This window comes from Eretmochelys imbricata, chromosome 8 (genome assembly GCF_965152235.1).
Source record: "Eretmochelys imbricata isolate rEreImb1 chromosome 8, rEreImb1.hap1, whole genome shotgun sequence".
Classification (NCBI taxonomy): Eukaryota; Metazoa; Chordata; order Testudines; family Cheloniidae; genus Eretmochelys; species Eretmochelys imbricata.
In genome coordinates this window covers 8,415,502-8,443,098 of record NC_135579.1, presented here as the reverse complement: position 1 = coordinate 8,443,098, position 27,597 = coordinate 8,415,502, and the positions used below count along the sequence as shown (strand labels likewise).

The 27,597-nt window shown below is 40.4% G+C and overlaps 1 protein-coding gene across 1 annotated transcript in view; it reads right to left on the bottom strand.

The window, feature by feature from the left end:
- ADAMTS2 (ADAM metallopeptidase with thrombospondin type 1 motif 2) overlaps positions 1–27,597 on the bottom strand; it is a 261,507-nt gene that overhangs the window by 37,096 nt on the left and 196,814 nt on the right. Inside the window, exons 5-10 of the mRNA XM_077823990.1 lie at positions 27,101–27,184; positions 15,858–16,014; positions 14,410–14,515; positions 13,046–13,189; positions 6,082–6,214; positions 2,968–3,081 (exon numbers count right to left, since the gene is read on the bottom strand). Coding sequence (XP_077680116.1) covers positions 2,968–3,081; positions 6,082–6,214; positions 13,046–13,189; positions 14,410–14,515; positions 15,858–16,014; positions 27,101–27,184 — 738 coding nt within the window. The remainder of the gene's footprint in view (positions 1–2,967; positions 3,082–6,081; positions 6,215–13,045; positions 13,190–14,409; positions 14,516–15,857; positions 16,015–27,100; positions 27,185–27,597) is intronic.

Genomic DNA, 27,597 nt, shown 5'->3' with positions numbered 1-27,597 from the left:
GCAAAAGGAAAATAATTATATTTTTCTCTGGTTTCATAAAAATATTTAATACAAAATCATGTTACAGACCTTAGACACGTGTATTATGTCCATCCATGTGAAACATGGAAGACCAAGCAAAGTAGTGTTTATTGTCGGAGAAAAGATGAAGTTCCAGGGTTTTTTAACCTTCTTCCATATGAAGCTCCAAATTATTAAAGGCTGACGTGCTTCAGGGTAGGACACAAGAAAGGAATGTTGAACACTTAGCAAGTGACAAAATGGCAGCTATCCCTTATCTTAACTAATTGTCTAATGAAGTAAACTACCAATGGTGAAATGGGAGTTTTGCTATTGTCTTCAATGAAGCCAGGACTTCATCCCAAATGCATAAAGTAGTACCAGCTGTTCCAAAAGGTGCCAGTTTGTTAAGAGAACAACAAACAATTCACTTACTATCTACAATATAATTACTATCTTCAATATAACCAACGGGTATAATTTTTATTGGAGTCAAAACTCAACCTTCTCCTGCGAGTTATTATGGATGGCTCCATTTTGCCAGTTCTCTTTCTATCTCTGCTTACTACCAATCTGGTAACATAAAAATGCTTAACTACAGTCATAGAATAGAGAAATAGAAGAGACCTCCATCCTTCTCATCAACCGAGGCAGGTTCAATTAGTAAAGTTTGTTTTGAAGTGCTTTGTCCATTCAAAAGCCTGTCTCCAACATATTTGGAATAAAACTCATGTTTTTATAATATTTATTCAATTATTTTGACATTCAAATTTTGTGCTATACAGTAATAACAGTTAAACAAGTAACCATTTTCCAGTATAGATTATATTCAATACTGTATTTGTGGGATTTATTAATTGCATAAATAGCTAATTTTATATTTTTAACCAAAAATAAAGTCCTGGCTAATTAACTAAAATATTGTCTTAGGTTTGGGATTTTATTTTTCAAGTTTTATTGATACATTTCCCACAGGCAATATGGTGTTACATAATAGGAATCATCTGGGGAGGAGAAAAAGAAAAGAGATTGGGTTCCAGCAGACCACAGTGTACAGGGGGAAAGAATTTAGAACCACATGACATTTTTATCCAAAAAGAGAGGTTTCAAACCACAGCAGCAGCTACTAACATGATTTACTTGTTGTATAAATTATGCTGTCCATCAGGAAAACGGTATCTCGCCTTTAACACCCTCTAGAAAAATCCTTTCCAAGTAGCAACACTGCCCCGAAAGGGTCATTGTATAGACTGATTGTTCCAAAGCCCAAGGATGTCAGGAGGAGTGTTTCCATTAACCTTAATGGGTTTGGGGATCAGACCCTTAATGAGCATGCAGTTAGGTCTGTAAAAGGGTAACTGATAATTACTATATGGTAGGGCTGAATAAAGTGTAGTTTCAAAAGAATAGGAACTAGCCCAAACCTTTGCCATCTGTAAGTTTCTCTCCCCACTTCCAAAACTCCTAATATTTCCCTTCGCTCCCTGCAAACCACTAAATAAGCCTCCAATATTTCCCCCCATAGCGTTCACAATGGGCCCTGGCTTCTACCCTCATAATAGTCACTAGCTGCTCTCATCTTGGTGCCCTTGAATAGGTCTCATAGTCCCATCCTCCTTCGAAGCAGCTGTCAAAAGACTCAAAAGCTAAGGCAGCCTCTCTCATGTGTCATGGCCACTGCTGAATTTGTGGGTCTTCTGATGGTGCTGTGTAATGCACTGTAGGGGTGATTGTAGGGGTATAGGAGCTGTGGAAGTGTCATAAAAGAGGGAGCTGAAGCCTACTGAAGAATCCTGCAGAGACTGAGCAGAGAAAACAAAGATGGGGCTACTGTAGACATAGGCACCTGACTCTTTGAATGGTATCCAGCCTGAATTCCCACACCTGCTGTGCTTTCCCCACACTTATACTTACATTTGGGCTGCCCTGACTATCGTTACTGTGGGCTTAGTTCAACTGTAATCTCTGAAATCTTATTGCTTTCTGTTGCCATGGCTGCCAATAAGCATCACTAGTGGTGTAAACACAACCACACCTTATGACAGATTGTTTGCAAATGAATAACCCCTCTTGTGGCCATATCACTATGATTTGCAAATAAGTACAGATCTATCGATGCTTAGATACTACAGGGACTGGTACTGAAAATAGGTTAGATCGCTAGACAGATGTTACATAGTACAGATCAACACAAATCTCTAGCTCCAGACCTCATGTTGTTGCAACCTTATTTTCTCTCTCGACTTTTCTTCACAGCTCAGATTATCCCATCTCTTAGATAATTAGATTTTTACTAGCAATTCAAAAGCCAACGCTTTTGGCCAGACTGGGGCCCCTGGAATGCCTTAGGTCTAAGCAAACTCTCAACTTGACTTCTGGTACAGCTTTGAGCTAAACACTTAAACTCTCTTCCTCAGTTTCCCCCCTCCATTCAGTTAGATTAAAATACTTTTTTTCGAATGATGTGAGGATGAATGAGTTAAAGTTTGTAGAGATGAAAAATGGCAATGGCCAAATATTATGAGCTACTGACTTGAAAGGTATTAAGATACTAAGCCCCTCTTTGTGCATTCTCTTTTTTATACTATATAACAATGACTATCCAAATCCATTATTCTGTAGACCACTTTACAAGACACTGGCATCTGCACTTGAATCACATCCACACAATCCTCCCAATTCACAACTTTGACAGTCTTTTCTAGGTGGTGTGCAGTGAACCATAGTTTGAGGACTACTAGTGAACATTTTCTCTTCATAAGTCTTAGTCTCCAATCTTACCACTGTTGTGGTCCTTTTTTGTATTGCCTCTGAAATGAGTGGACCAGATTGCACACAATTTCAGACAAGGTCAAACCAGAAAGAGCAACGCCATCTTGTTCCTAGATTCCCTGATGAAATCCCCCAAATGCGCGAACACATACATGTACGCCCAATAGCATAAAAAAATGCGATATATAGTCTCACCTTTCCAGGCGCGCACATAGTCCCATCCAGTGGCGGTCCCTTCTTTGTTTTGCAGAAGTAAGGGTTATCGGGATGGCTACACCACAGCTGCTTGCAGGGATCAAACGTACGGAACTACGACACAAAAAAAGCAGAGCATATGTTGCTTCTGGAGATGTCTGACACAGAATTCCATTAGAAACACTCTCTGCAGCTTATTTTCTTCCAGCTTTAAAAGAGGAAGATGTTATCACGGAGTAATAAGGACCACTTAATAACAGCCCTTGGCCAGGTCACATTTGAGTGGAGTTTTCATGAAATATCACTGACTCTGGTAGTGAAATCCTGCCCTGAGTGGAGTGATGCTGGAAATGTGAGAGTGGGTTCATCTTAATGCCACAGGATAGAATGGACAAGGGCAATCAGACACCATGTGATGAGCTGCATGCAGTAGATGGTAGTAGACATTATTTATCTGTATAACTGCAAAGCCTAGGAGCCCAAGTCATGGACCAAGACTTCACAGCCCTTTGCTAGCCAGCAAAGGGCCTGACCAGACACCTTAGCTAACAGCCTATATGCTGTGCTGGGGTTGTGGTGGGCAAAGGCAAGACAGTTTCCTTGTCTACTGCTCTCGTGAGTGCTAGGTACATAAGCTGCTTTACTGCTGTGTGTATGTGAATGGCCTGCCCAAGCCCTCTTCCTTGCTAAAGACACTTGTGCAGCACAAAGCTGGATTTATCACTATGTTAAATTGGTGCTGCAAACAAAGGACTCATTTGCACAGGTTCCTGAGAGACTGGTTCCTGAGAGACTGGGAAAGTGAACAGAGTTGATACAGAAGTTGAAAGAGTAGAGATTCACCCATTTTACTCAAACACAGATTGGCCACTAGGTTAATAGCAGTTATTTGAAGAAGGTACTATTCAAAAGAATACATACCAGTGACTTTCTCCCAGAGTAGCATCAATGGGATTGTGTCCAGACATCATAATACAGCTGATGCTTAGACTCTCCTATTCAATATCGGGAGTCGCTGTGTTTGTCATACACGTTATCGTTGATGAGTTTCGAACCAGAACTCTCACTGTGCGTGAGCAACTGCCACACCTCCTGGAAGTTCCTCTTTGCATAGCTTACAGTTTAGTCCCACTTTTAGGAGATGGAAGTGGGAGGCAAAGCTCTACCATATGTCTCAAAAGATCATCTTCCCTCAGGCCAAGCCAGTAGGAAGTTGTAATCCTGCCTGACCTCAAAGATGCTCTTTGCATATTATGTTCATGGTACAAGGGAGACCACTGCTTCACTGAATGTGCACGCAAGCTGTCCTATTTGCCTTCAGCACCCCTTGCCCACATTAGGAACAACAATACGTAATCCTTTCAATAGAATTGGTTATTTTTGTGCAAGATACAGCATCTTGCCTTATGTGAGCAGTAAGCGTGAAACATTAAACAAACAACTGATGAAAACCACTATTGTTCCTCTCTAGCCTAGGTGGGAGTTTTGCAAAAAAAGAAGTAAGCAGACACCAGCACTGTGCGTGGCAGGCTAAATGACATAGCAGGCTTTGTGTTTCAAGCCTGGAACCGCTAATTAAATTAAAGCATAATAATTTCTTGACCTCTGATTAAAAAAAAATAAAAGACCCAACAAGATTAAAAGGAGTTTCCTTATCACATCAAAGTTAGTGTATTATTCCTTGTTTATAGTTAGCTGGACACAATATACTTCATGGCAGCTTCACTATAATTAGGGTTTCTGTTTTTCAGGGTTTATTAATTTCACTTTCAAGGTTTATTGGTAGCAATTTTTGAGTTTTATGTAGATGTCCAAAAGTTAGAGGTTTGGGGGGGGCTCTCTCTGTGTATATACTATAATGGGTAATATATATTGTCACAGCTTCAGGGTAATTTCTCCTATATTTCCCACTTCCATGCTCTACTCCAGGCATGCCCATTCAGGTGTCAGGCCTCCAGCCATCATGTGTCTATGGGTAGGGACTCTTGTCTCACTTTCTTCTGAACGGGGGTGGGGGTGGGGGCGGGCAGGAGAGAGGCAGGAGTTAGGCTGCACAGCTCCCTGACTTACACTGTGATACCTCCAGCAAGCCAGTTTGCCTAAAGGCTAGAATCTGTGCTTTCTCTCCAAGGGCTACGACCAGCGTATTGCCAGCAGTTACAAGTTATCACACAGCTCTGTCTAAGCAAGTGTCCTTTTTCTTAATGCAAAAACATTACAGAGAAAATGCAATAAAAACAATTAACAGATTTAAACACACACTAAACACACCAGGAGTCACCCATCAGTCTTATGGGGCCCTAGCAGGCCAAAGTCTTTCAACCCTTCTGCAAGGGTGTGGTTCCCCTTGGAGAGAAGGTCCTGGATCAGAAAGAAGGCCCTGAGTCATTTTAAATGAAGCTTTGTTATGCCAAAAGCCCCTCCTTTGTCTATTGGTATTTGGAAAACCCAATTTGAACCAGGATACGTAAGCCTCCTTAGGGGATGGTACCTCTCTGGAGGTGTTTACAACCTGAGTGATTCACCTTAATCACCCCCTACTGTTATTAGTTCCTGGAGGAGCTAAACACAACCGTCCCCGCCGCCAGAACTGCATATAATCTACAGCGATACATAAATCATTCATAACCGTAATCCAATGTTTCTCCAAAGATACTGCATGTAGTTGCAATATCTGTCACATATATTACATTACTCATGACAGCAATATATACTGTAATGAATAATTTCTTTGTAATGTTCCCTTGTGCACTTTAATGTAGCACTAGGTTAAAGTGTGCTGCAGAACGTTTAGTGTGCACAAGTAGGGTCTACATGGACCAATTAATATGCAACATATTAGTGCGCTTTAGAAATCACACCTCCATAGTCCACAGTACTGCTCTTTGTAGACAAGCCCTTAGATGCAAGTAACCATTTCTGGTGTTTTTCCCGTGTTTATTGGATAATCACTGATTTCTTCTTTTTTTTCCCCTCATCAGGCTGTTTTTATCAGTGTTTATCCATTAAAACCTAAAATCGGAAGCCTTAACTATAATGTCCTTATTAAGGCCATTTCAAGAACAATTACAACACGCCTGGATGAGGAATAGCAGAACTCAGCTAAGTACTTACAGCTGTGCACATCATGTAGCCCAAACCAAAATCGAAACGGCACTGCTCATTCATGGAGTAGTGAATTCCTGGCAGCTGGGGAAGGGGAGGCCAATCATGTTCAAACGGATCATCACGCAGACAATCATAGGAACTGCAATAGGCAAAAATTACAGTAATAGACGGGAATGTGAGACTTTTATAGCTTTTGTGATTTCTTTAAATTTTCATTCCAAACAAAATACAGGGTATAATTTCTCAGATACTGGTTCATAAAGAACAGTTAGTATTTCAGTTATGCTTACATGGTATTTACCATGCTGTATCTGCATTTAACATGGGACAGCATTCGACCTTTTATTTTTCTTATGTCTTTCCATTAGAATTTCCATTTAGCTTGCAGGTATATTTCTGTAACTCCCCAGAGTCCCTATTTGAAAAGAATCGAGAAAGAATCCTCTACAAATGAGGCTGAGAAGAAAAGAAAACATTTAATTAATTTTCCATTTGTGGAATTTCTTCTTGCCGGCTGTCTTTCAAGTAAAGCTTTAGAACCAAAAGTCAGGACTGCCACCCATGAATATTGCTGAGCTCCATAATAAATTCCTATACACTAGACCAGGAGAAGCAAGTTCACGTACAAGCAAATGTACTTTTTGGCCTTTGCTTTATTAAACCGTAGGGCAGTTCCATCTTTATATTTCTTCTGACAGCTTTCCTCTCTTTACAGAATTCTGACAGGGCTTCCTTCCTTCCTTCCTTCCTTCGCGCGTGTGTGTGTGTGTGGGGGGGGGGGGGGGGGAGGGAGGGAGGTGTTCCTATTACAGATTCTCCTGGTATCTTAGGTTTCAGAGTAACAGCCGTGTTAGTCTGTATTCGCAAAAAGAAAAGGAGTCCTTGTGGCACCTTAGAGACTAACCAATTTATTTGAGCATGAGCTTTCGTGAGCTACAGCTCACTTCATCAGATGCATACCGTGGAAACTGCAGCAGACTTTATATATACACAGAGAATATGAAACAATACCTCCTCCCACCCCACTGTCCTGCTGGTAATAGCTTATCTAAAGTGAGCAACAGGTTAGGCCATTTCCAGCACAAATCCAGGTTTTCTCACCCTCTACCCCCCCACACAAATTCACTCTCCTGCTGGTGATAGCCCATCCAAAGTGACAACTCTTTACACAATGTGCATGATAATGAAGTTAGGCCATTTCCTGCACAAATCCAGGTTCTCTCACTCCCTCACCCCCCTCCAAAAACCCACCCCCATACACACACAGACTCACTCTCCTGCTGGTAATAGCTCATCCAAACTGACCACTCTCCAAGTTTAAAACCAAGTTAAACCAGAACATCTGGAGGGGGGGGGGGTAGGAAAAAACAAGAGGAAATAGGCTACCTTGCATAATGACTTAGCCACTCCCAGTCTCTATTTAAGCCTAAATTAATAGTATCCAATTTGCAAATGAATTCCAATTCAGCAGTTTCTCGCTGGAGTCTGGATTTGAAGTTTCTTTGTTTTAAGATAGCGACCTTCATGTCTGTGATTGCGTGACCAGAGAGATTGAAGTGTTCTCCGACTGGTTTATGAATGTTATAATTCTTGACATCTGATTTGTGTCCATTTATTCTTTTACGTAGAGACTGTCCAGTTTGACCAATGTACATGGCAGAGGGGCATTGCTGGCACATGATGGCATAAATCACATTGGTGGATGTGCAGGTGAACGAGCCTCTGATAGTGTGGCTGATGTTATTAGGCCCTGTGATGGTGTCCCCTGAATAGATATGTGGGCACAATTGGCAACGGGCTTTGTTGCAAGGATAAGTTCCTGGGTTAGTGGTTCTGTTGTGTGGTATGTGGCTGTTGGTGAGTATTTGCTTCAGGTTGCGGGGCTGTCTGTAGGCAAGGACTGGCCTGTCTCCCAAGATTTGTGAGAGTGTTGGGTCATCCTTTAGGATAGGTTGTAGATCCTTAATAATGCGTTGGAGGGGTTTTAGTTGGGGGCTGAAGGTGATGGCTAGTGGAGTTCTGTTATTTTCTTTGTTAGGCCTGTCCTGTAGCAGGTAACTTCTGGGAACTCTTCTGGCTCTATCAATCTGTTTCTTTACTTCCGCAGGTGGGTATTGTAGTTGTAAGAAAGCTTGACAGAGATCTTGTAGGTGTTTGTCTCTGTCTGAGGGGTTGGAGCAAATGCGGTTGTATCGCAGAGCTTGGCTGTAGACGATGGATCGTGTGGTGTGGTCAGGGTGAAAGCTGGAGGCATGCAGGTAGGAATAGCGGTCAGTAGGTTTCCGGTATAGGGTGGTGTTTATGTGACCATTGTTTATTAGCACTGTAGTGTCCAGGAAGTGGATCTCTTGTGTGGACTGGACCAGGCTGAGGTTGGTGGTGGGATGGAAATTGTTGAAATCATGGTGGAATTCCTCAAGGGCTTCTTTTCCATGGGTCCAGATGATGAAGATGTCATCAATATAGCGCAAGTAGAGTAGGGGCTTTAGGGGACGAGAGCTGAGGAAGCGTTGTTCTAAATCAGCCATAAAAATGTTGGCATACTGTGGGGCCATGCGGGTACCCATAGCAGTGCCGCTGATCTGAAGGTATACATTGTCCCCAAATGTGAAATAGTTATGGGTAAGGACAAAGTCACAAAGTTCAGCCACCAGGTTAGCCGTGACATTATCGGGGATAGTGTTCCTGACGGCTTGTAGTCCATCTTTGTGTGGAATGTTGGTGTAGAGGGCTTCTACATCCATAGTGGCCAGGATGGTGTTATCAGGAAGATCACCAATGGATTGAAGTTTCCTCAGGAAGTCAGTGGTGTCTCGAAGGTAGCTGGGAGTGCTGGTAGCATAGGGCCTGAGGAGGGAGTCTACATAGCCAGACAATCCTGCTGTCAGGGTGCCAATGCCTGAGATGATGGGGCGCCCAGGATTTCCAGGTTTATGGATCTTGGGTAGTAGATAGAATATCCCAGGTCGGGGTTCCAGGGGTGTGTCTGTGCGGATTTGATCTTGTGCTTTTTCAGGAAGTTTCTTGAGCAAATGCTGTAGCTGCTTTTGGTAACTCTCAGTGGGATCATAGGGTAATGGCTTGTAGAAACTCGTGTTGGAGAGCTGCCGAGCAGCCTCTTGTTCATATTCCGACCTATTCATGATGACAACAGCACCTCCTTTGTCAGCCTTTTTGATTATGATGTCAGAGTTGTTTCTGAGGCTGTGGATGGCATTGCGTTCCGCATGGCTGAGGTTATGGGGCAAGTGATGCTGCTTTTCCACAATTTCAGCCTGTGCACGTCGGCGGAAGCACTCTATGTAGAAGTCCAGTCTGCTGTTTCGACCTTCAGGAGGAGTCCACCTAGAATCCTTCTTTCTGTAGTGTTGGTAGGGAGACCTCTGTGGATTAGTATGTTGTTCAGAGGTATTTTGGAAATATTCCTTGAGTCGGAGACGTCGAAAATAGGATTCTAGGTCACCACAGAACTGTATCATGTTCGTGGGGGTGGAGGGGCAGAAGGAGAGGCCCCGAGATAGAACAGCTGCTTCTGCTGGGCTGAGAGTATAGTTGGATAGGTTAACAATATTGCTAGGTGGGTTGAGGGAACCATTGCTGTGGCCCCTTGTAGCATGTAGTAGTTTAGAAAGTTTAGTGTCCTTTTTCTTTTGTAGAGAAGCAAAGTGTGCGTTGTAAATGGCTTGTCTAGTTTTAGTAAAATCCAGCCACGAGGAAGTTTGTGTGGAAGGTTGGTTTTTTATGAGAGTATCCATTTTTGAGAGCTCATTCTTAATCTTTCCCTGTTTGCTGTAGAGGATGTTGATCAGGTGATTCCGCAGTTTCTTTGAGAGCGTGTGGCACAAGCTGTCAGCATAGTCTGTGTGGTATGTAGATTGTAATGGATTTTTTACCTTCAGTCCTTTTGGTACGATGTCCATCTCTTTGCATTTGGAAAGGAAGATGATGTCTGTCTGTATCTGTGCAAGTTTTTTCATGCAGTTGATAGATTTCCACTCCATACGGCTAAATGCAGTGCCTTGCATAATGACAGGTTTCAGAGTAACAGCCGTGTTAGTCTGTATTCGCAAAAAGAAAAGGAGTCCTTGTGGCACCTTAGAGACTAACCAATTTATTTGAGCATGAGCTTTCGTGCGCTACAGCTCACTTCATCAGATGCATACCGTGGAAACTGCAGCAGACTCCACTAGCCATCACCTTCAGCCCCCAACTAAAACCCCTCCAACGCATTATTAAGGATCTACAACCTATCCTAAAGGATGACCCAACACTCTCACAAATCTTGGGAGACAGGCCAGTCCTTGCCTACAGACAGCCCCGCAACCTGAAGCAAATACTCACCAACAGCCACATACCACACAACAGAACCACTAACCCAGGAACTTATCCTTGCAACAAAGCCCGTTGCCAATTGTGCCCACATATCTATTCAGGGGACACCATCACAGGGCCTAATAACATCAGCCACACTATCAGAGGCTCGTTCACCTGCACATCCACCAATGTGATTTATGCCATCATGTGCCAGCAATGCCCCTCTGCCATGTACATTGGTCAAACTGGACAGTCTCTACGTAAAAGAATAAATGGACACAAATCAGATGTCAAGAATTATAACATTCATAAACCAGTCGGAGAACACTTCAATCTCTCTGGTCACGCAATCACAGACATGAAGGTCGCTATCTTAAAACAAAGAAACTTCAAATCCAGACTCCAGCGAGAAACTGCTGAATTGGAATTCATTTGCAAATTGGATACTATTAATTTAGGCTTAAATAGAGACTGGGAGTGGCTAAGTCATTATGCAAGGTAGCCTATTTCCTCTTGTTTTTTCCTACCCCCCCCCTCCAGATGTTCTGGTTTAACTTGGTTTTAAACTTGGAGAGTGGTCAGTTTGGATGAGCTATTACCAGCAGGAGAGTGAGTCTGTGTGTGTATGGGGGTGGGTTTTTGGAGGGGGGTGAGGGAGTGAGAGAACCTGGATTTGTGCAGGAAATGGCCTAACTTCATTATCATGCACATTGTGTAAAGAGTTGTCACTTTGGATGGGCTATCACCAGCAGGAGAGTGAATTTGTGTGGGGGGGTGGAGGGTGAGAAAACCTGGATTTGTGCTGGAAATGGCCTAACCTGTTGCTCACTTTAGATAAGCTATTACCAGCAGGACAGTGGGGTGGGAGGAGGTATTGTTTCATATTCTCTGTGTATATATAAAGTCTGCTGCAGTTTCCACGGTATGCATCTGATGAAGTGAGCTGTAGCTCACGAAAGCTCATGCTCAAATAAATTGGTTAGTCTCTAAGGTGCCACAAGGACTCCTTTTCTTTCTGGTATCTTAAACACTAGTAATACTGCAAACACATTGCCTACAACGAACTTGAAACATACATGGGGAAGACTCCTGGAGCACAGAGGATCCAAACTGTTTCCAGCAGTAATGGTTGACTATCGTGTAACTGTGAATTTCATAATTTCAAAGCTACTTTCTCAAGTGTCACATGGTGGACAGTATCCCTGCTATGTTCACATGTAATCTAGTATTATCTGGGGACATCACAAAATTAGTTACATTTAACAAACCAGTTTCTCTGTTTTTATGGCCATAATTTTCCTCTCATGTTATTCATCATATTCACAAGAGTAGTTCTTTGGCTGTGAAAAATGGTAACCAAAAGTCCAATTAGGATCAAATTCCTTGTGGATTCTGTAGGAAGACTAGGAGTGTCCTATATCTGGCAATTATTCAGGTCATTCTAATGATCTCAATGAACAAAGGACAGAATTTTGAGTCTAGGTCTACTTTAGAACAAGACATCATACTCCTCTCCTATCTGTGCAATATTTTTATTCATAGAAGCATTTTACTGTACCCTGTGGTTAAAAAATAAATCAGAACTCTAGACCAGATTACTTTTATTTAACACAAATAGCTTAAAGGGATTTAACTGAAAAAACTTTCCCCTCATAATTTTTTACTTATTATTGCCAAAAGTAACACTTCATATACCGTAACTTAAAAAGAAGTGAGAAAATAAAGAGTGGTTTCTTTTAATTGGTTTATTTCATGTATTTTTCAACTTTTTTCTAAGCATTTTCAGAGTTTCCCCAGTATATTCAGTTAATAGGTTTTCCCCTGTTGTTTGTATGTCTTTCACACAGCAACCAGAGAGAGAAAAAGATTTTTTTTTTAAATAGGAAAAATGCGATTTTTAAAAACACATCCATTGACAGGAGGACACAGAAGCAGACCAAGTTCTTTTTTTATTGGCCTTTTGAAACTAAGTTTCAAGTTGGTGGTTTCTCTTTAAAGAGGAAAGGAACATAGAGGAGGCTGTTAGAAAGCATGGGAAATGGACTGGCCTTTGTAATGACAGGGTATTTAGAGATAAAGTAATCATAGAAAGAAAGCCTTAGGGCCAAATTCTTCCTTTTGGTGTTCTTGAGAGGCTGCCACTGAAGTCAGTGGGAGCCCTGCACGTACATGGAAGGGCACATGCTTTCCTCCTTAAGCATCCCAGTACAATGCAACTGGCTCAGCACAGCTTTAGTACTTGGAAATGCTGCTGATATGTTCTTCTACCAACCAGAGTTACATCCAATTCTCCAGCTACGCTTACAACCGAAGAGTGTTACTCAGATTAATGAGACAGGTTTTCTATCAGCTGCAGGGTGGGAGGAAGCAAGTTGGTAACAAGACCAGTAATCATATTTGCTTGTAGATTCGAGGATGACAGTGTACATATTATCAAATTTCAATAACACTAATAGCTGTACTTAAATGAATAGTCCATCTGAGCCTTTGTTATTTGCATCTCCTGGAAAAGTGTCTTGTTCCCAGCAGGATGGGGTTTGGGATTTTTTAAAACCCAGTCTTAGTAGCTAATAAAAGCACAAAGTTCAAATATGACTCTCAGAGGGGCTTTTAAAAACTTCCTAGCCAAAGAGAGTCAGATTCATAAGTTACTCACTGTAGATATCTGTTCAGCTCTTGTTGGCTACAGCGAGACCAGTGGAAACGATGGAACGCAGCCTGGACAAGGGGGGCCATGATGCTCCCCATTCGGACCTCATCCCCACACCTGTTGCCCTGGCCATCATGCTCCATGCCTAATCTAGAACAGAAGATAGGAGAACAAGCGTATTTTCATCGAGGGTAAAATCAAAAGACCTAAGTGGCTTAGGATCTTTAATCCCACTGAAAGTAAATTGGACTTAGGTTCCTAAGTGACTTAGGAAGCTTTTAAAACTTTCACCCCGAGTGACAGCAACTTTTTATTCCTTTTTGCTTTATTAAAAAAAAACCCCACAAAACAAAACCAATCTCCCCCTTGCCCTGTGTCAGGGGGTTCTACTGCATTGTTCTGAGACTGAAATTTGACTGATACTGGGGTCTTCTTTCAGGAGACACACCACTGATAACTAACTGTATGGTAACATGTTCGGACTAAAGATGATTTCAAAAGCTAAAGACGTCTTTAGTGATGTATCATCCATTCTGATCAGATGTTCCTAGTTGCTGAAATGCTGAAGCCAAGAGTTAGTGATATGAGAACCAAATCCATGTAGGAATCAATTCCATGTCCCTATTTAATTAATATGCACTGTAGGATTCACCGGACTCTGACAAGTGTTCTTAATGTAGGAACAATAAAGCCCCATTCAGTGAAAAGACTTCTGGGATTTGTGATTCCACTGAGGAGATGAGGGCATCTAAATGAATGTGCTTTATTCCTGAAGAAACTGAGTCATCCTAAAATAACAAAAGATTTACCAGCTCCCTGCCTGGACACTGGTTCTTACTACACCAGCAAATAAAATAGTTGTATCCTTCAAATTAATGTATTAGGAATTGGATGTAGCTTCAGTTCTTGGCATATGTTATTATGCTGTAACATACAATGTACCCTCTTTGAGGTGTTATACAGTATTACTAGAAGGTGATGCACACATAGAAGATGTGACTATATTTACTGAGAATTGCTTTCGAGACTCATGCCTTCCGCTATAGCAAAGAAATTATTTTGCATAACAATAAATACTTTGCTCTTCTGCCAGGAGATCGGAATGCATTTTGTAGGCCTTTATCAGTTTAGCCTCAGAATGAGCCTGTGATGTAGGTAAGCATGTCTCCATTTTACAGCTGCAAAAGCTGAGAGAGAGTGTTTAATGGGTTTGTCCAAGGTCACAAAGGATTTCTTTGTCAGAGCTAAGAATGGAATCTAAGCTTAACTCTTTAGTCTTGTATCTAAACCACAAGGACATACCTTCCCAACACCACAAACAGTCCCCAGCATCAAAGACATAATAAGATAGAGCTTTTCAAAGTACTTACACATGCCCAGTTTCATGGGCCACCACAAATGCAGAGGAAAAACCATCTTCATGGTTGAGGGTGCAACTTCGTACAGGATGACACATTCCAGTAACTGGAGCATAGCCTAAAAAGAGAAAGCATGACTCAAGAAGTAAGTGAATCTGCGTGAGAGAATGTTTATGAGAACTCTTTATACAACACCTTCATCTAATCTCTACTGCTGTGGCACTTGTGGTCTTGCAGCAGCACAGAAGTGAGACTTACAGAAGTGTCATCATCAGGCTTCCAGAAAGGGAGAAGCATGCTGCTAGATGTCGTAAACTAACATGTCCTCCTAGACCCACTTTACACTATTCATGTTTAAAATTAGTTCTTAACAGCCACATAGTGCTTTACATTATTCTAAGCACTGAATGAATATTAGGGGCCAAATTCTATCCTGAACAATACTGTGGACAATCTTGGCCCTAAACACTGAATCCTCATAACAGCCCAGTGATGTCAGTAAGCAAGCATTATTATCTCCATTTGGTACAGATGGGGAAACCGGCACAATAAGGCTGAACGATTTCTCCAAGGCCACGTAGGGTATGGCTACACAGCAATTAAACGCCCATGGCTGGCCTTGTCAGCTGACTCCAGCTTGTGGGGCTCGGGCTGTGGGATGTAGACATCCAATGATGGGGGAGGGTCCCAGAGCCCGAATGGCTACAAGGCCCACCGCCTGCACCCCACAAGTCCGAGTCAGCTGACCTGGGTGCCTACAGCCGCGCTGCAGATCTTTTATTCCAGTGTAGATGTACCCATAATGACTCAATGGCAGAGTTGGGATTATAAATTAAAAATTTCTGGTTCCTAGCCCCATGTTCAAACCAGTAGACCACATTGCCACTACTATGTTATAATGCCGCTAGAGTATTTCCCCTTGTTCGCTAATAATATTGAGTGACCATTTTTCTTGAGGGAATGCAGGCTGTTTAGTCTTGAGACACACTGGTCTTTACATAAGAATGTAACATTATTTGAGATTCAACTCTAGGCATAAGCATACAGGGATCAAAGCAATAAGATTTCTTTGGCTTGAATAAGAGTAAAGACATGTTCCTAAGGTGACCAGATACCCTGATTTTATAGGGACAGTCCTGATATTTGGGGCTTTGTCTTATATAGATACCTATTATCCGCCCTTCCACATCCTGCTTTTTCACACTTGCTGTCTGGTCACCCTACATGTGCCCCAAAATAATGCTATTGAAACAGAGAGGTAAAACAATAGAACAATGAGAAACGAATGTATTCCTAGCGTAGGTCACCTGAAAACAAATAGCACTTGGCAAAACACTCACACTTAAGGATAAATGTTAGTGGCTCCTAAGCTAAATTAGCTTTTTTCTGAATGGGGGAAGAAACCCCAATCAGTAATTGTAATATTTATAAGTCATTTGATCACTCAGCATATGCCTTACCTTGCATGCCAGATGGGCCAAAATCCTGCCTTGTGAGAAAAATAGCATGGTCATGATATTCTGCATGTGCAGTGTCAGGCTTCTGTTGTAGATAGGCCCAGCGACACACATTCTCCAAACTCTGGGAAGGGTTCCCAATCTCTATTAAGCTCATGGACTGGATATTCAAAGAAGAAAAAGATGATTATTTCATCGTTTCATAAATTATAAGGCCAGAAGAAACTATAGATCATCTAGTCTGACATCCTGCATATCACAGACCCTTAATTTCACCCAGATACCTCTATATTGAACCCAAAATCTTTAGTTAGACCAGAGCATTTCAGTCCAATTAACTTTGGCCAACCTTCTCAACTTGTTACCTTTGAAAATATGCTCAGACATTTGTTCAAACATTGTATGAAAGCTCCATTCATGTTAAAGGAAATATTGCAAGAAGAAAACTTACTGTATGAACTATGTATGGAAATATCACATGTCCATTCACACATTAGATATGGCATTTTTGACATAATTTATGTTGCCTACAACGTATTGCAAGAAAAGATCACGGTTAACTTGTTAACAAACTTATGAGACATGTATTACTCTCTATTTAATCTATCTGTATGTAAGCAAGTCACACTGGATTTAAAATATTGAAGTGTCTAATATAGTTTACTGTACATAGAATCTAGAGCTGGAACATTCTCATTCAGTTATCTTCCTGCTAGTGCATGATTGTTCCTCATTATACATTTCCTATGATTTCATCCAGACGTCAAGGAATGTGGCTTCCATCAAGTCTTTCGGCAGATTATTCCATAGGCTGCTAGATCTCACCGTCAGCAACTTGTCCAGATATTCTGCCTACATTTTCTTCTTCTTACAGAAACCTATTGCTAAATTCTCTGCTAACTTCAGCAGAGTCACACCAGCAGAGAGTTTGGCCCATAGAACATAGAGATGGAAAACACCTGTTTGCCTTACTTCTAATGATAATAAATAAAATAAAATAATAATAATAATAATAATAATAATAAATAAAAAAGCATCATGATGACCAGCGTCCCCTCTATTTTTTCCCCATGCATGTGCGGAATGAATTTTGTTATGAGCACCAATATGGAGGTGATGTCTGACATATCACCTCCATATTGGTGCACGCAACAAAATTCATATGGTGGGGGTGAGGCCGAGGGGTTCGGAGTGTTGGCTCCTCTCAGCTGCAGCATAAAAAGTTTCACAATTTCTGAAGTCTTCCAGCTACTCCATGAATAAGAGTACACAAATCAGACTGGATTACCAGCCTCACAGGTAGCAGAACCATGGTTTGGTGTGGAGTAGGAAAGAACTAATGTTAAATCTTCTCTGCTTAAGTTTCAATCAGTATCACACACTGAAGTGCTGAGGGAGTTTCCAATTACAATTTGCATATTGGGTCTTTGTACTTCTTGGCGGGTGAAGTTTAGAAGGGAGATCTTGGGTCCATTATAGGTGTATTTGGAAAGCAAGGTGATAGGAATTCCTTAAGAAGGGTTCGTACAGCATCTGCTTAACCCTCCCCCCACCATCTTTTGTTGTGGCCAATCTTGCAAATTATCACCCTGTCCCGAAAATTGCATTTTTCGGGGGAAATTTCAAAATTTTGGTTTTTTTCCAATTTGGAATGGAAACAAATATTTTGAAATTTCCTGCAAAAATGAAAATCCAAAACTCATTTTGGAATTTACTTTATGTTTTTTCTCATTTTTATATTTTATCATCATTATAATTATGATTTTACATTATTTCATGACAATATATCAGTTGAAATATTCTATTATTTTTATTTTATTTTAAAAATTATTAAGGGCAGATGTTACTCAGTACTGATTGAAATATATTTTCTAGATCAAAGTGTCTCCTGTTTGTGTTGTAATGCAATGTAAAAATATAAAAAATGAAAACCTGTATCATAAAATTTTGGAATTTTGAAACAAAAATTTGAAATTTTCAAGAAAAAAAGTTTCCAAATAAAAAAATAATCATTTTAATGTTTTTTTCTTTCATGGGATATTTAATCAAAACCATTTCATTAAAAAAAATTGGTTTAGTCAAAACAGTTTTTTCTGACAAAAATCTATTTTGAATTTTTTTCCAATTACCTCTAACGTGAGGCTGCTAGAAGAGTTAGTAAGAGGACACTCAGTTCTATGTCTCAGTTTCATCAGATCTGGATGGTGCAATTACTTACAAGCATGCAGCCAAGTTTGGAATTTGGACTACAGTTACTTGGCTAAGACTCATCCAGGATAAGAGAGGAGTAATGGTTATTGGCTGAGGAAAGCAACTGGAAGAAATGGCAGATCGATGGAATATGTGCATGACTTTTAAATCAGCAGTGCAAGGGGGCAGAGGAGTTAACAGTGTTTTGTTGGGCCTTTGAATGCTATTGGATCTCCAGTTAGGTGCAATGGCTAAGTGTGCTTTTGAAGTCTGCACTTGTCAACAATGAATTAATACAATTCATCCTACATCTGAAGACCACTTGATAATGGCACAAAATGTAGCTGTCCACTCATTAAGCAGCACTTCCTATGGGGAACATATAATATCTGTGATATCTAGTAACCACTTAGGCGATTCAAAAAAAGTCAATGTGTGTCAGGTGTGGTGTAAAGGATAAATACCCTTGAATGAGGGGCAAAAAGGGGTATTTTAGAGTCCAATCTTAACATTTGCTTTTTTAAAAATAGCATTTTCTTAAGCATTTCAGGCATAGTATATTCAGCGGTGTGCAGTTAATACTTATGAAAGGTTACTCTACGTGGGATGATATAAAATGGATGACTAATTGATCCATCCTATGTCTTCCAAAATTTGTACAAAATACACATGTGAACTCTGGCCTTCCATTTGCACAAGTCATGTTGCTAGGACAACAATGTTACCATAACAAGAGCCACAGCAATTTAAATGTACATACAGTACTATAAACCCTTATCATTCCAAAGTACTTAATGGAGAACAAAAACTAGCTTGTGCCAAAAATGAGAGAAAATAAATATGATTTATGTTTAGACATAAGGATGTATTTATCATTTCTTCTAATACAGTAAAGAGGACATGAGAAGGGAATTCCTAAAAGAGTTGTGGGGGAAAATACTGGAATAGGTAAAAGAATGGCCTGCCAAATTGATGTCTGGACTTTGGCAAAACAAGAATGTTGAAGCACTGGAAGCTTTGACAATAACAGATTAATAAACCAGGTAGAGAGTTTGGATTCAGACATCAGAATGCTTTACACAAAAGATATGGTGCAAATAAGCACTTATAATACAAACTCAGACACCCAATGGCAAGTCCATTAAAGGGATCGCCAGTGACATAGGTAGGGAAGCTATGATCTCAGTTAGCAGGAAGGATTTCTAGACAGGGAAACCATTTGAGAGTTCACATTGGGGACAGGAAACACTCAGTGCACTTTCTTCACTAAGACATAATAATTATATTCAAAGGTCTTTGAGTATGAATATTCACTGGTCCATTGGTCACTACTCCTTATTCACCACAGGGTAGCATCAAGCAATGGGAAACCTGGCTGGTTAGCAGACAGTGCCTCTCTTGAATAACTGCTTTTTGCTATTTAGCAAGGATTTCCAAAACGGATGAGGCAAGGGTGCAACCAATAATGGCCATCACAGATTCTGCTAGGTTCCTGGGATCCTTCCAGACTCCTGGAGTCCCACTAGAGTCCCACTTCCACCCTGCTGAAGAGAACTCCTTAGAAATCCATGGGAACCATAGGGATGGTCCTGTGGCATCAGGCACTGAGTAGGAGGAGGCTAGGCATGGCAGATGGGACATGAGATATGGTGGAGATGGTTCATGGAAAGACTTGATGGACTTGGGGTGCCCAGAAGTTGAGATACCAAGATAACATAACTCTTTATGCTACATAACTCTTTATATTATTTCCCATTGTAGACAAGAGGTGAGCTTCCCCCACGCCCAGGTAAGGCGACCATGGGTTCAATTGGTCCCTGTGCAAAGAAAATGAGACTCAGAGGAAGAAGAGTAAAACAGGAGTAGAAACAGACTGGGCAGAAAAAACAAGACTCTGAGTGAGGCAAAAATCCATCCCTGTTTAGTTTGCAAACACAGAGGCATGTTGGCTAGCAGGCACTTGCTGAGTAGGAGGTGGAAGAGGCATGTGGTATTGGTTGCTAAGGACATGTCTGTGCTGCTGGCTTCCAAGAGCCTGCAGGTGCTACAACTGGCTAGGATCTTGGAGAGACCTGAAAAGAACATATTCCCCAGCAGGACCGTGGAGAATGTTACTCAGCTGCCAGTGGAGAGAGAAACTTCATTCTCACTGCAGCAAGAGAACCAGGAACTTTTGGGGACTGCAGGGGGCAAGCAACAGAAACATCACGGGATGTCTGCTGATTAGACAGGTCATGGGTAGGGGAACAACCTACCTGTGTGGAGGAGAAAGCAGGGACAGCTAATAGTTAAGATTCTGCCCTGTGGAATATTAGAAATATTGCAAACATTAAAAGTTTTTATAGAAAAAAATGTAATCCGAAGTAATCAAAAATTTTCAGGAACATTAAAATTGGGAATCTCTGTGAACCACATATTGATATCAATGACATGATCACATTTTGGTTAATTGAAGGTTTTGGTTAACTGGGATTTGGAATAACTGGCTTTGGTTGTATATTAATGCTGATGAGTGGGTATCAAATGAGAAGAATGTAAAGAACTTTGGCTTGTCTTGCTAGAAAAAAGATCTTTCATAACTCATCCATTAGATGGTGCTCCAAGAGTAACAACTGGCAAGACACTGCCATTCTTCGGAATTTGCAGAAGCTCCCTGGGGGTGAGCAGGGGAACCTTAACTTGTTAGATTTAAAAGCACTGATAGTGAAAGTTAGAGTACAGCAGCGTGTATATTTTTGAGGCAATCTAAAATCTATGCTTTTCCTTTTCTAAATGAGCAAACACGCCATAAAATACTCTGTTCACATTATTTCTATATGGCATTTCTGTCATTTATTATATATTAGATTAATTTATTTATTCTCTCCTGTCATACTGAACTAGATAAGGAAAAATAAATAAAAGAGAGCATCTGGTGTCCATGGTAACCACACTAACAAAAAGAGCTCACTCAGCAAACTGACATTTTGTGTTTGAAGGATTTCTAACACTTTTTGATAATAGTGATTTCTCAGTTGCTAATTCTACATAAATATAAGTAAATCAGAAATACAAAGTACAGTGTATAGGGTCAGCCAGTGCAGCACCCCACAAGGCCCTCAACAAAATGAGTTGAGAAACAATATGCAATGAGTCTGATTTAAAATTAAGGTGATTCGTTCATTCCCACAGAAGGAGAGGGGTTAAAATACCCCTCCACCCCCGAAATAAACTAATGAAAAAGTGATGCAAACTTACATACACAGCAACACAACAAGCAAAGCTCAATACACAAATAAATAATACTTAGGGCCTGGTCCTGCAACTCAGTCTACACCTGCATGGAGTCAGGTGCATGCAATTGGGGTCTGGGACCCTATCTTCCTATGTGTAGGTATAGTGCCTCGGACAATCCTGATTGGTGCTTTTAGGTGTTACCACAATCCATGTGATAAGCAGTAACAAAAATAAATTAAGGAATGACTGATTAAATAAATAAATACCATAGGTAACAGTTACTATTTTGGCAAAAGTGCATCAATTCTATAAGCTGCTACTAAGGGCCTCCTGAACCTATTGATTTCATTGGAAGTATAGGGTGCTCAGCATCTCATCCAACTGAGCCCCAAAACCACAGCAGACCCCTCTCTAAACCAGCCAGGAGCAAATGGAAGGTGGTCAGGTCAGGTCAGGCACCTCATTCAGTATCGAATAAGCTTGTCCTTCCAGCCTCTCCATACTTGTAGTTCCACCTTAGCTACATTACTCACATTACCCTGCTGTGAAGAATGGAGAAAAAAGGAAGCTGGCTCAAAGCAAGCCACTGCTTGCCAGCATGGCTGGCTCAGTTACTTCCTATCCACACGGAGGCATCATAATACCATTTGTCATAGTTAAATTTGAAAAAAATAGATACACAAGGATAAATAAAACATCATGTCATGAAAAGATATGGGGTGAAATCAATCAAATCCCCAGAAGTCAATGGAGCCAGGATTTTAACCCTGGTGTCCATTTGGTGAACTGCGTCCAGAGCGATCCTAGAGGAAAATCTTTCCTGAATTCTTTTCCGTTTGCATGATGCCTGTTATGGTTAATGTGTGTCTAACTTTCTCTCTTGCTGTTATGAGACATCAACATATTCTAGCGTACTTGCTACATTTGTACAGAAGCAGTATTGTCTGATGGCCTGAGCATGGTGGTGGAAGCCAGGAATGTAAGAATTCTAAACCCTGGTCTGCCAATTACTTGCTGTGTTGTACTGGAACATTCATGTAACATCTTTGTTGCATAACTGTGAAATGGGAATAATAATCTTTACTCACCTACTTCACAGGGAAGTTGGGAGAATACATTAGTTCATGTTTGTTCAGCACTTTGGAATATAAAACACTATCTAAATCTTAAGAATTATTACTACAAATTGTCATTTTTATTCATTCTCATGTCATTCATCTTGTCTTCTATCATTTTCTCTGTGAGGTTTTCTGGTTGTTATTTTGTTTATTTCACTGTGATTATTTTAATATTAGATTGGATTACAGAGCTGTTATATCAAATAATATGTTTGAATTATTAATTTAGGTGGTGGGTAATAGCTGTCCCCCCAAATCTATCTGTAATTTACAAAGTTGGGAATAGATCTAGCTACCTCTGATATCAATAGAGCAGGAAACAAGCCCTATTTCTTTTTTCTTTGAGTATTCTTCTTCCCTATATTCCATCCAAAAAATCTAATTACAGCAACTGTAAGCCCCCATCACTGCAGTATATGGGAACTTCAAAATATCTCTGTCTTTACTGAATGTTGAACATTCCGTAAGACAATGAATACTTTTTTTCAGAAAGGAAGACAAACATGAATTATCATATATTATTTACAATGTTGTTGTAGCCGTGTTGGTTCCAGGATATTAGAGAGACAAGGTGGCTGAAGTAATATCTTTTACTGGACCAACTTCTGTTGGTGAAGGGGACAAGCTTTCCAGAGGCTCAAAAGCTCATCCCACCCACCAACAGAAATTTGTCCAGTAAAAGATATTACCTCACCCACCTTGTATCTCTCATGAATTTTGAATTGAATCCAGATTAAAATTAGAAAGAAACAAACTAAATTAGACAACAGTAATTGGGAAATATGCATCTGACTGAACAATTTTCTTCATGATTCCTTTGCTGCTGTGGTGCTATAGTTATGGCACATACATCCCAAAAAACCCATTTTCAAGTCACTGAATAAGGACAAAATCATTGTTCGCTTTACGTGCCTGTTCAGGGGAGTGAGTGGAGGGAAAGTGTCCCCCTTCTCTTTTGCATGGGCTAAATGTTTCAGAGTACAGTGCAGAAAACAGCCTCTGGAGGACCAATATCCCATGTCCTACTCACAGGTGTGGGGCACAAGTGGGGCCTGGGTGGAGCCGTGTTGCCATGCACCCTCACTGTGCCTGCTGGTGTAGCTGCATTTATGCAGAAGAGCGGGTAGTAATCTGCTACTGATCTAAACAAGTGGGAATCCAGGAAATGAATTTCAGAGTAGCAGCCGTGTCAGTCTGTATTCGCAAAAAGAAAAGGAGTACTAGCTGGTTAGTCTCTAAGGTGCCACTAGTATCCTTTTCTTTTTAGGAAATGAATTGTGACTCTCGGTCACAATTTGTTCCCGGGTCTACTCCTGGGGCAGCACAGCTATATGCTGCCCTTTACTCAAGACATATTGTAAAGTCACAGTCTAGCCTTAGTCCTTATGAAAAAATAACAGTTCTCTCATGCTTGGCTTAATTGCGGAAGCAATAATTTGTGCATGAAAAATGTGCCATTTCAATCCAACTATCTCAGATGTTTTGATTTCAGTTCATTAGATAGCTGCAATATGTTATCACAACGAATGTAGAGGAGCAACTTCCTGTATCCCTTCTATATTTGTTCATTCTCATCTAATTGCTGAAATTTCAAGGACCTGAAACTTTCAAAATTACAGCTGGGTTTATTTTACTGCCCCGAAAATACTGAAAATGAGTGCAGTTCAGTGACTGTGATGCCTTCAAAAAACAACCATTGAAAAGCTGGTTGCTATGCAACCCACAGTATTGTCTGTATTACCCTCACCAACAGATGACATATTGTATAAAATAAAATAAACCTTTTTAAAAAACAATACAGTGAAAGGCTGTTTGGGGGTGGGTGGTACTTGCAATAACTCACAACTGTGTCACAACCTCAAAGGAAAAACAGTGCATCACTCATCCATGCCCCATCTATTATGGAACCCCAATGTAATTATTATGATTATTTATCATGCTGGTGATCTATATACCAAATTGCGCTGAATGAAGCAAGCAAACCTTAAGGTACCCACTGGAAGGTTTCTAAAGCAATACTTTACTCAAACAAGATTACGTGGTGATATTTTCACATAGCGAAGCCAAACAGGCCATTTTACTCTTGCATTGTTTTAACTTCCGCACATCCCTTTAGTTCTAAAACTGCTTCTGCTGGCACAACTTTAGAAGCCTCTTTCCCACCCCCCCACAGAACAGATTAAAAAGGCAGGGGCAGTACAATGTCCTTTCCCTAACAACCCTATTCTGAAGAGAAATCTGGGCCTGGTTCTCATTTACACTGAGACTCCTTTACACTGCTCTAGGTAATGGGGCCTCAAAGTAGGGGGTAAATTACAATTATATAAAATTACACTTATTTAAAGCCCCCTTTACACTTTCAGAATGGTGCAAAGAGGCTGGAGTGTAAATGAGAACCAGGTCCAAAACCTCTGGAAGTGAGAGCGGAGCTCAGTCTCTATGCTCATTCAGGATCAGATTCTGATACCCAAATGGTACCTTACTCCACATACAATTCTGTTGAAATCAGTGGGGCTACTCGCAGACTAAGATGCTACCCATTGGGTATCAGAATCCAGCTCCGGGTTACTCACTACTGAGCCTGCCAATAAAAGGAGCGGTTGGCGCTAACTGCAATGGTCATTTTTGTAATGTGATCATATGCCCATTGGAAACTTGACTGGGATCAGCAGCTCCTTTCACACAGGCCAAACAGCCATTACAGAGTGAATGTTTTCATCCTCTGCTAACCTAGTTGGGATGCAAACTAGTGACACAGAAGCACACTGCTTTCTATACAGGTCTGCAGTATCAGTGAGATGCAAATTATTAATGAACAATATTTTTTGTTTAGATTTTTTCCCTCTTTTCTTCTTGAAAAACAACCCACCCTCTTCTTGGAACGCAAACAAGAATCGGAAAGTGGAATTGGGATCTACTGTACTTACTGTATTTCAGCAGATAAACCAGCAGAAGTTGCAAGATATTAGATTATTATAGATGTATAACTATACAGAGATAGACATAGCAATGCATACATTTAATACATGGGCATTACAAAACAAGGCATCTGATTGACTGATAAAGGTTCCAGCTGCATGGGTATCTTCTACCACCCCAACTTGAGAATTATTAGCCTGTTTACATTCTCTCAATTATTATCCATATAACAATTATTAAGTTATTTCCCCTATTTTAACCCAACTTTCTAAATATACACACTATGAACGCTGGGCCATAGAATGGCAGATACAAACACTTTCCCCACACTCCTTTCCTTATCTTAGCATTTATATATCACTTTATATCTCCAAAACACATCACCCTGTGAGGCAGGCAAGAAAGTATTACTATCTTCAATTTACAGAAAAGGAAGCTCAGACAGAAAGGTCAATTGACTAACCCAAGGCCACGTGGTAAGTCAGCAGCAGAGCCTGGATTAGAACTCAGGGCCTCCTGACTCTCAGCAAAGAGCTGGTGTTGTGCCAAATCTTCAGCTATGGTAACTCAGTGCAAGTCTGTTGACTTCACTGGAGCTACACCCATTTATACCAGCTGAACTGACTCTCTATTGTTTATGGATACCATTTAGGCCACTTGCATGTCTAAATACTTAGCTGACTCTGCAAATCAGGTACGACTCATGAATGTCCAAATGACAGTAACTGTAGTCACAAAAAGGCAAGCTAGATCATAAAAATATTTTCACTTGAATAGTTGCAGGTGCTGCTGTACCTAAGAGGAATTGGTAGGGCTTGTCCTCATTCAATGAATGTTATAAACATGCTTATAACTCTCCTCCAGTTTCCAAGGAATTAGAAGTTGCTCAGACAAAACTGGGGTAAAAGTACTAAAGGCTTTAAAGTAATCCCACTTTCAAAATCACTCATCATTTCAATGTTCTTTACAGGAGTGTTGCTTGTAAACTGACCCATTCCACAGAAACAGCAACAGAACTGTAGAAAATAAAAAAAAAACCTTGTAATTCTTAATTTTGATTTGATTCTGCAAAGTGCAAGGCACTCTGGCCCCAATCCAACAAAGCAAATGCTTAACTTTAAACATGTGTCGTCCAACTTTACTTAAGTACAAGCTTAAGGGATTTGCTGGATCAGAGCCATTGTGCTCAGCAGAACTGAGCCCACAATGCACTTACTGTATGGTAATATAACTGGGAGGGATAGCTCAGTGGTTTGAACATTGGCCTGCTAAACCCAGGGTTGTGAGTTCAATCCTTGAGGGGGCCATTTAGGGACCTGGGGCAAAAATTGGGAACTGGTCTTGCTTTGAGTATGGGTTTGGACTAGATGACCTCCTGAGGTCCCTTCCAACCTTGATATTCTATGATACACACAGTCACGTGTTACTGCTTTCTTATGCATGTATAACATACACAGTATATATCATACCCCTCTAGTGGCCAAAAGGGTCAATACCCATGAAATTTGCCATAAGTTATCTAGAACAAACTTGAAATAATACTGCCAAAGCAAAGCGGTAACTTAAAGTGACATAATAAGAGAAAACACAACAGGAAATTTTATGTTACAGTTATTTTCCAGCATGCATTTCATATCATAAACAAACAAGTGTAGATGTAAATTACATATTATACATTAATGCTATATTAATAGACAATGAACAAATTAAAATAGAGTAGTATATGTCACAAATGAATTACACAGTTCATTAAAAGAATCCCGGAAACATCTAGATCCATTATTAAAATTAGCCTTTACTTACTTTCCCATAGCTCAGCATGATTATCCTCACCAAAACAACATTAATGTGGGCACCTAAGGACTCGTCATGGTAGATTTCATTCACCTGCAAAAGAGTGTAGATATTTTTAATAATGATTCTGTCAATAAGTAATCACAGTAGCAACCATAAAACATGAGCTTTTTATATATTGTGTCTTTAAGATACAGATCAACCACACTCATTTGTAAAAAAGGGGCACTTCCACTACTTGAAAGAACTTTTTCTATGTGAACTACAGGGCTCTACCATAAAGGCTCCATATAGGCATCAAATCAGAAACCATCTTTGTTCAGGAACCAATTAAAGTCAGTGAAACTTAAACAGTGCTTCCTTAAATCACAGACTAAAGTACTAAAATACTCTCAAGGATGATATCCTTATAAAGCAGTCAATCAAATGAGTTGTTTTTATTGTGTCAAAATTAACTTAAAACTATACAAGCATAACAAAATCTGTAAAATACTAACACAGAAAAC